This window comes from Teleopsis dalmanni, chromosome 1, assembly GCF_002237135.1.
Source record: "Teleopsis dalmanni isolate 2A chromosome 1, ASM223713v2, whole genome shotgun sequence".
Classification (NCBI taxonomy): Eukaryota; Metazoa; Arthropoda; class Insecta; order Diptera; family Diopsidae; genus Teleopsis; species Teleopsis dalmanni.
The window spans coordinates 97,755,448-97,765,172 of NC_051846.1; the positions used below are offsets into that span (position 1 = coordinate 97,755,448).

General features: G+C 35.4%; 1 protein-coding gene across 1 annotated transcript; it reads left to right on the forward strand.

Annotated features, from left to right (window-relative positions):
* Window positions 1-3,951: 3,951 nt before the first annotated feature.
* LOC119689815 lies at window positions 3,952-4,563 on the forward strand. The gene has a single exon (XM_038104724.1). The coding sequence runs from the start codon at window positions 3,952-3,954 to the stop codon at window positions 4,561-4,563; it is 612 nt and encodes a 203-aa protein (XP_037960652.1).
* Window positions 4,564-9,725: the final 5,162 nt, after the last annotated feature.

A 9,725-nucleotide genomic window follows, 5' to 3' on the forward strand; every position in this document is an offset into this window, starting at 1 on the left:
ACAGCGGTGCAAATTATGATATAATTTTAAAAAAATTCAGTGAGGCTAAAAGTAGAAAAATTCATTTCTTTTAATTTGCGTTACTTTTAATTTGATTACCAATAAAATAAAAGATAAATTAAATGTAAATTAGTTACTTTTATAACTAAGTAATGCAAAAGGCCTCGCAATTAAAATTCGCCGACGTCTAGCTCAGCCATTGTATGAAACATTGGTTGCGTTTTACTTGTATTCAGTCGGAGGCTTTTTTTTTACACACTTCACTAAATCTGACATATGTTTATTGATTATATTGATTTATAATCTTCTCATAATATATTTGTGGCGACAGTACAACCAATACGGCAACCAAGAAAATATCCAATTGTCATTATTGAAGAAAAAATACACCTGGCAATGTTTAAAAAATAAAAGCACATGTAAATAGTTGATGGTTAATTTTCCTAGAGTAAAGTTGTATTATTTTGTAGTTTGAAGAAAATAGTTTTGTATAATAGTGTATTTTAAATAAAATAGTCAAAAGAAACGACTAAAGTGGTGACCCCGACGCGCAAAGTAAAAAAACTTACAGAACTAATTTTTTTAAAAAAAAAAGAAAAAAAGGGCAAAGTAACATTAGTTTTAGAAATGCTAAACAACATTCACTAAAACTATTAACGGGCTTATCCAACACGCACATCGTCATCACAAGTTGCAGAACAAGAGTACTTGGAACAGCTAAGGTGGTGACTTCGTTGGAAAATCAAGCAAAAACACTACAAAGCAGTGCATCTTATGCAAGAGTACACGAGCAAGCTGCTTTCCAGACAGGCACACGACAACATGGCTGTAAATGCAGAACAAACTGTAAATCCACAAGTAGACTCCACTGAAATGAACATGAGACACAATGTGAGAGCCCCGAACTTCAATAGAACCAACCCATCAGTATGGTTCGCGCAACTGGAACGAGTCTTTCGTTTAAATAATATTCGAGAACACACAGATAAATTCGATTGGGTGGCAGTAAATTTAGATGAAGACATTGTGATGGTTGCTGAAGATCTAATTACAAATCCCCCAACGAACAATAAATATGACACACTCAAGGCGCGTTTGTTGGGGAAATTTGCGGAATCAGCCGAATCCAAGTTGCGGCGCCTACTACAAGGAGGAGATACTACGGGTATGAAGCCGTCGGAAATATCATTCGTACGCTTTTTCTCAGCGAAATGCCCAAATCGATTCGTCCGGTATTGGCAATTTGGGAAGAGGATGATCTAAATAAACTTGCCAAGTTAGCTGATAAGATGCAGGAGGCGTCAACAACAAACGCAATGTACATGTGTGAAGTATCGCCACAGGCTAAGCACGACTCGACAACTGCACATAATGCAGTTAATGCAGCACATAATGATTTGTACACAGCTGTTCAACAACTGTAAAAAGCTGCAAGTTGAAGTTAGCCAACTCAGGAAACCAATCACGAGTCGCAACGGTTCTCGATCGCGCTCACCGAAAACTGTAAGCGATGTCAACGGTCAAGAGCGACGTCATGGCAAATTGTGTTACTATCACACCAACTTTGGGGGCGGTGCCACCAAGTGCAAGCCAAGCTGCTCACGATGGGCACCTTTAAACTAAAAAAGCTGTCGTCATACACACTGATTGACGGCAGTAGCAAACAACTTGACCACATAACCAGTGATTCATCAGTAGCAAAAAAACAACCACTCATAAATAGTGAACGTCTTTTTGTCGTCGATCGCAAATCATGGTTGACTCGGGCTCAGTTGTATCAGTAGCGCCACCGCATTTGGTGAAATTCAAAACAACACAAGGAGAGCTCCAACTATACGCAGCGAACCGAACTCTCATTACCACATTTGGCAACAACACAATGGAATTAGACCTAGGTTTACGGAGATCATTTAGGTGACAATTTATCATCGCTAATGTCGAAGTTGCTATTATTGGTGCTGATTTCTTAAACCATTTTCATTTGTTAGTTGATCTGAGAAACAAACAACTTATAGACATGACGACGAAGCTTAACACACGAGGTGATCTTTCAACTTCTCCGCCAACAACCATATCTACAATAGATGAGACAGCCAAGTTCAGCAATCTGCTCAAAGAATTCGTTGATATTACACGACCAGTGTTGAAACAGTCACTTCACGACACTCAAAAGCATGGGGTGACTCATCAAATTGAGACAAGAGGCAACATTCTATTTGATCGTCCCAGAAGGTTATCTGGACAGAAACTTGCTGTGGCAAAAGCCGAAATCACTCTATTACTGGACCAAGGTATTTGCCGTTTGTCAAAAAGTCCATGGGCAAGTCTCCTACACATGGTGGCGAAAAATAATGGTGGCTGGCGTGCTTGTGGCGACTATCGCTTGTGAACGCAATAACGATACCAGACAGGTATCCTATCGCTCATGTGCATGATTTTGCGGAAAAGTTACACAACAAAACGCTATTTTCAGCACTCGACTTGGTGAAAGCATATTACCAAATCCCAATGGCAGAGGATGCCATTCAAAAAACTGCCGTGAGCACACCTTTTGGCCTGATTGAGTTCCAGTACATGCCGTTCGGATTGAAAAACGCGACGCAGACATTCCAACATTTCATGAACCAAATTTTTCTAGGCCTTGATTTCGTGTATTGCTATATTGACGACATTCTCATAGCTTCAACGTCCATAGAGGAACATGAACGTCATCTCCGAACAGTCTTTACCATTTTGCGCCAACATAGACTCAGGATAAATGTCAACAAATGTCAATTTGGTAAATCGGAAATTCTCTTCCTGGGCTACACGGTCAGCAAGAATGGCATTAAACCACCACAGGACCGCATTGAAGCAATAGTGAATTACAAACAACCTGACACAGTCAGGTGTTCTGAATTACTACCGGCGTTGTATACCACACTTATCGCAACATCAAGCACAGCTTAGTGATCTGGTATGAAACATCAAAAAGAATGACAAACGAAAAATCTCTTGGACTCCCGAAAGTCTCGATGCGTTCAATAACTGTAAACACAGTGTTGCGAATGCTGCACTAATTGCACATCCAGCACCTGATGCTGAGCTGACACTTATCTGTGATACATCTGACGTTGCTATTGGCGCCGCCGTAGAACAATATGACCAGGGCACTTGGGTACCACTCGGATTTTTTTCGAGAAAACTCTCAGCAACTGAAAAAAATTACAGCGCATATGATAGAGAATTATTAGCAATCTACAGCGCCATTCGTTTTTTCAAACACCTCCTAGAGGCACGAGTGTTCGTCATTAAAACGGACCACAAACCGCTGATATATGCTTTCAAACAGAAACCAGAGAAGGCGTCACCATGACAGCTCCGCCATCTCGACTATATTTCCCAATTTTCAACAACCATTGTACACCTATCTGGAAGTGACAATGCTGTGGCAGATGCTGTTTCTCGCATTTCAGCTGTATCGCTGCCAACTGCTGTCAGTTTATCAACCGTTGCAGAGGAACAACAAAACGATGAAGAGTTAAAAACGCTGTTGCACGGCGAAACATCTTTGAAACTGCAAGCAATTGTTTTCAACGACAAAAATTCTTTGTTCTCCGATGTGTCTACAGGAACAATTCGGCCATACGTGCCAGTATCTCTGCGTCATAAGGTTTTCGCATCAATTCACGGCATGTCACACCCCAGTGGAAGATCCACCCTGCATCAGATAAAACAAAAATACGTCTGGCCTTCCATGCGAATTGATATAGTTGAATGGGCGCAAAATTGTTTACAATGATTGATCGTTTTTCAAGGTGACCTGAAGCTATATCTTTAAAAGACATTACGGCAAACACCATAGTATCTGTTTTTTGTTCAAACTGGGTGGCGAGATTTGGATGCCCGCAAACCATAACAACGGACCGGGGCCTACAATTTGAATCAGCTTATTTCAAAGCCATGACCAAAATGATAGGAGCAAAACACGTCCACACCACATCATACCGCCCACAGGCAAACGGTATGATTGAACGCTGGCATCGTTCTTTAAAAGCAGCACTAATGTGTCACGAAGTAGAATCCTGGACAGAATTACTACCAACAGTCCTGCTAGGTCTACGAACGCGTTTCAAGGAAGATCTGCAAACTTCAACTGCTGAGATGCTGTGTGGTTCCCCGATTCGACTACCGAACGAGTTTGTTGAGGACGACCAACAATGCACCAGCCCGCAGATTTTCATAGAGGAGTTTCGCAAACACATGCGATTAGTGCGACCAACTCCCGCAACACATCACCGGAACAATGTTTCATTTGTGTTGAAAAACCTTTACAACTGTTCACACGTCCTGCTTAGGACTGATTCTGTTCGTCGCCCGTTGGAGCCACCGTACACTGGACCATTTAGGGTACTTAGTAGACCAACGGACCGAACTTTCGTAATTGAGATCCAGGGAAAAGAGACTACAGTTTCAGCAGAAAGGCTCAAACCTGCTTTCATTACTAAAGAAGTAGGTGTGAAGGAGGCAACGAAGAACCCACACACGCACGTAAAGAGAAACCAGGTGAGGTTTTCACAATAGACAATACTGGAAGGGAGTACTGTGGCGACAGTTCAACCATTACGGGAACCCAGAAAATATCCAATTGTCATTATTGAAGAAAAAATACACCTGGCAATGCTTAAAAGATAAAAGCACATATAAATAGTTGATGGTTAATTTTCCTAGAGTAAAGTTGTATTGTTTTGTAGTTTGAAAAAAGTAGTTTTGTATAATAGTGTATTTTGAATAAAATAGTCAAAAGAAACGACTAAATATTCATATGATATTCTCATATAACACTTGCAAAATTAACAAAAGTGATGAAGGAATCCTTCATTAGTATTTAATTATATTTAATTTCTAACTAAAACAACCCCTAATTGAATACACACATAATATATTAGAACTTAAATAAAATACATGGATAAAATACATGGATAATAAAATGCTAACAACAACAACGTACACTAACAGCATAACACCAAAACACAAAAATAATGAAAATACAAACAACTTTTTGTCCGCAAGCAATAGCGTTCAGTTTATAGCACACAATTTTTACGGATGTCAAAACTGATCGAATGGGCAGTCACTACATTTATTCATTTTTGATGATGGCACTCAATGATTCTTATCACTTGATTATATGCTATGACTTATGAGTCTTTTGCATACTATTCTACTAAGAAACTTGTACGTAATTTTATGACGCTAATTCAGAAGCACTGGCACTCGTTATCGAAAATACTTATGAATTTTGTGATGAGTATAAATGCGTACAAGTGACATATGAGAAAAAGATTCATACATATTTATATTTGGTTTTCAAGTGTACTCCCCACTATCCCTGCGGTAAGCACATGAAAAATTAATGCCTGACATCGTGTTTACAAAAGAAGAAAGAAGTCATGATATTAATAGAATGTACTGGTAATGCATCATGTTATGCGGCTAGCGAAAAAAAACCCTTACTCTTCGTGAAATTAACCGGACGACAGATATTTTTTGTCATATTTGGTTTTGTTGTATTCGTTTCTATAAAATTACTCAACCATGCTTAGTTATTGCATGCATTTAAGTGCGAGCCGTCTAGTTTTTCGATGCGCATTGCAATATAACTTTTTTCAACTATTGTTAAATTTGTTAAAATAATATTTTAATTATTGTTTTTCCTTCGGTTTTCCATTCGGCATTCTAGTGTTAGTTAAAAATTAAATTGAAAAACTATACTTTATACACTTTATTTATTATTTCTCTGTTTCAGTCTGCAGTTCAGCTGCTGCTTCCAGTTTATTTATTTATTTATTATTTTAACAATAATTATTATTATTTAATTATTTATTTATGTTTTAATTTAAGTTATTAGTTATTATTTTTCATTCCGTTTTTGGTTTTTTTTTCAATTGTGCTTTATAAATAAATTATAATAAAAAACATTTTTGAAACAATATTATATTTTTATTAATTTTTGTTGCCTTTTTATATTAAATTTATATTTAGTTTATTAAATCTATAATATATTAATAATAATTCAATTTTTGTCATTTTTATTTATTTTTTTAATAAATTGAAACAAAAAAAATTTTGATTTTTTATTTTTTTTTATAAAAATTTATTTTAGATTAAATAAATATAAAATGCAAAAGCATGCATTCAAAACAGTAATAGCCTTACAAGCTACTGATATCGTAAGCTACAGAAGAAGGTGGCCTTCTTTTAGAAGCAGGTCGTAAGGCAGAAAATGATCAGCCTTATATATTTCGTGCATAAGAATCGCTCATGAATATTAGTTTATGTTGTCGTGCTTACTGTTATATATTATATTATATTATTATGTATAAATAATTTGTTTGTATTATTTTGTATGAATAATTTGTTGTAATAATTTCATTTCAAATATATTTTGTTGTAAAAAATAATTTTGTCAATGCAATGCCCAAAAAACATACGTCATACGCTTTGTTTGCTCATGAAAACAAAAACGTCAAATTTCGTCTGCAAGAAAATGCATTCTTGCAGTTCGTAACAAGTTCATTCTTTGGCATGCATGGTCAAGGTTATTTTAGTTAATTTATTTGTTGTAAATTGATTATTAATTTTAAATAAAAGGCACAATTGAATTTTTGACAATTCAATTGATGCGAAGCCACATTCGTTATTAATTCATTGCTTTATTCTATTAGCTTTGTAAATTTAGTTCAAGTGTTAAATTTACGTCACATAAGCGCCTATTCACTGGATTTAAGTGTTCAGTGACTAGGATAATCAGGACAATCGTCGAAATCTCTGGGTTCAAGTACTCAGTGGTAGTAGTAGTAGTAGTAGCTTTATTTTTTACTTCATTTTAAAGTTATTATATTACATCGAAGTTATATAATAATTATAATAGATATAATTATAATAAATATACATAAAGCTTACAGCTATGGCATTTTAGCCGTCTGCCGGAAGTTTAGATTAATCTAATAGCTAATTAACTAATAACTAATTAATCCAATTTTTATAAATATTAAAAAGATATTCTTACTTATGATCTCAATACAACGTAAAAGTTAAATTAAATTACTTTAACAAAATAATATATTTTATATAAGTTAATTTAAAAATCTTCATTAATAATATTTTGCCTATATTTAGTTGTAGTTTTAATAAACGCCGTTAACAATCTCCAGTTGGGGCCATTCAGTAACCGTATAGTTTCATTGACATCGAGCTCGGGTTTACCGAAGTACAGCAATCTATGTTCTTTAAAAATTGGGCATTCGCCTACTAAGTGTATAACATCGCCTTTCAATTTAAGGTTGCATATCGTGCACAGCGTGTCTAGACTTTCATGCGGTACGTAGCACAATCGTAGAAGCTCGCCGCGGGTTTTGAAGATTGTCCTTATTGTTTCTAGGTCATATTGCTCGTGAAAATAATTATTGACACCTAGATCATAATTCAACTTACTATATGCATCTCTCGATATACTGTTTCTTGCCGTTTCTACAAAATTTCTACGTTCTTCAATACTTAGTTTCGTTATTATATTTTTTTGCCACATTTTCCAGTTTTCATTAATACTCAAATCATTAGTTATATTTAACTCGGATGCCAGATTTGACCATTTTTCAAAAAATAATGTTTTTTCATTTATTAGGTACTGCGCTAATGTTTTTTGAATCCTATTATCTGGCAAATTCCTAACACCATTGATGTAATCAAAGTGCAATTTTAATGTTTGGGTATATAGCGTCGGTAGACCAGTTTCTAAATGCACCATATAATTTGGGGTATTTTTCGGCAAACGAAACGTTCTCTTTATATAAAATGTCTGCAATTTTTCTACTGCGTCATATTTATCAACACCCCAGATTTGCGCTGCATAATTTAGAACTGACTTAACTGTGGCTTCAAAAACTTTGTATTTTACGGGCAGTGAGACTTTCGGATTTCCTAAGACATTTATCCAGGTACAATTAATAGCCAATTTAGCTTCCTTTAACTTCTCGTTCAAGTGGTTATCGAATTTTGCGTTATATTTCATATTTATTCCTAAATATTTATAATTATTAACCACTTCTAATTGATCATCGTTAAGGTACCATTTTTCATCATTTCTCAATCTTCTAGCATGTTTCCTAAATACCATCACTTTTGATTTGTCTGTATTTATAGATAGTCCCCATAAGTTGCAATATCTATTTAATTCATCTATCATATTTTGTAACATTATTGGAGAATCTGCAAACAACACAATATCATCAGCATATAATACTACTTTTAGGCACATATTGGCAATCGTAACACCACCAGAAAGAAATTTATTTAAGTCATCAACGAACAGTGCAAACAATATAGGGCTTAAGACACAACCTTGTCTCACTCCGGTACAGGTTTGGAACCATCTCGATGTACTTCTTCCGTCCCATACTGTTGACTCATTGTTGCAGTATAGACTTTGCAGTATTTTCAAAATTTTTGTTGAAAGACCCAGCTGGCTTAGTTTGTAAAACAGTACGTTTCTTTGTATTGTATCGAAAGCAGCTTTAAGATCTACGTAAAAAACATATAACTTCTTGCTTTTTGCAATAAACTCTTGCGCTACACTAGTGATGACGAAAATATTATCTACCGTGGAGTAACCTTTTCGAAATCCAGCTTGAAATTCGCTTAATATGTTGTTTTGATCAACCCAATTTTTAATTCTGTTATACAGGAGTGTTGTGAAGACTTTAGCTGATGTATTAAGAAATGCTATTCCTCTATAATTTGCTACAATATTTGGGTCACCTTTTTTAAATAGGGGAAATGTTATGGCTTTTTTGTAACTATCAGGTGGAGCTGCATTTTCAAATATATAATTGTACGATTCAGCCATATGCTCTATAAATTGTGGCGTGGCATATTTTAAAAACTCAGCTGGAATTCTGTTTTCACCTGCGGCTTTGTTATTTTTTAAATTCTGGAGCACTGCATAGACTTCTTCAATCTTTATTGGAGCATCTAACGCTTCATTTATTACATACGGCAGGGCATAACTGAAAGACTTGCTTACTATATTGCTATTTAACTGGTTTTTAAAATGTGCCGCCAAAGCTTCGGCGTCCACTTTAATTCCTTTTATGTGATCTGCACGATTTATTTTTTTAACTCCACTCCAAAATGATTTACTATCAGCTGCTTGGGATATCGACATTGCCATTTCATTGAAATATGACTTCCTTTTCTCATCACACAGCTTTTTGTATTCTCTGTTTACATTTTTGTATTTCTCTAAATCAGCTATATCACCACCTTTTTTAACTGCTTTTAGCCATTTAAATGATTTCTTTCTTGCAGTTTCACATTCAAAATCATACCATTTTTGTTTCCTATTTATACCCGCCGAATTACCCTGAAACGATTTTGCTGCTTGTTTTACACAATATTGAAGAATGTCATCTCCTTCCTTCGACGCAAATGTACTACCTTCGCATGCATTAAGGGATTCTTCAAGCTTTTCTTGGTACAGATCTTTATATTTATCTTTCCATATCAGTTTCGGTAGCAACTGCATTTTATTTTCATTTGAATTAGAGGCATCTAGATTTACCATAATTTCCAGTGGCTGATGATCCGAGTATATCATGTCACGTATTTGAAACTCTTCAGTTATTATTACTCAGTGGTTTTCTTGTTTAAATAGAATCAACATAAGTACTGGATTCAAGTGTTCA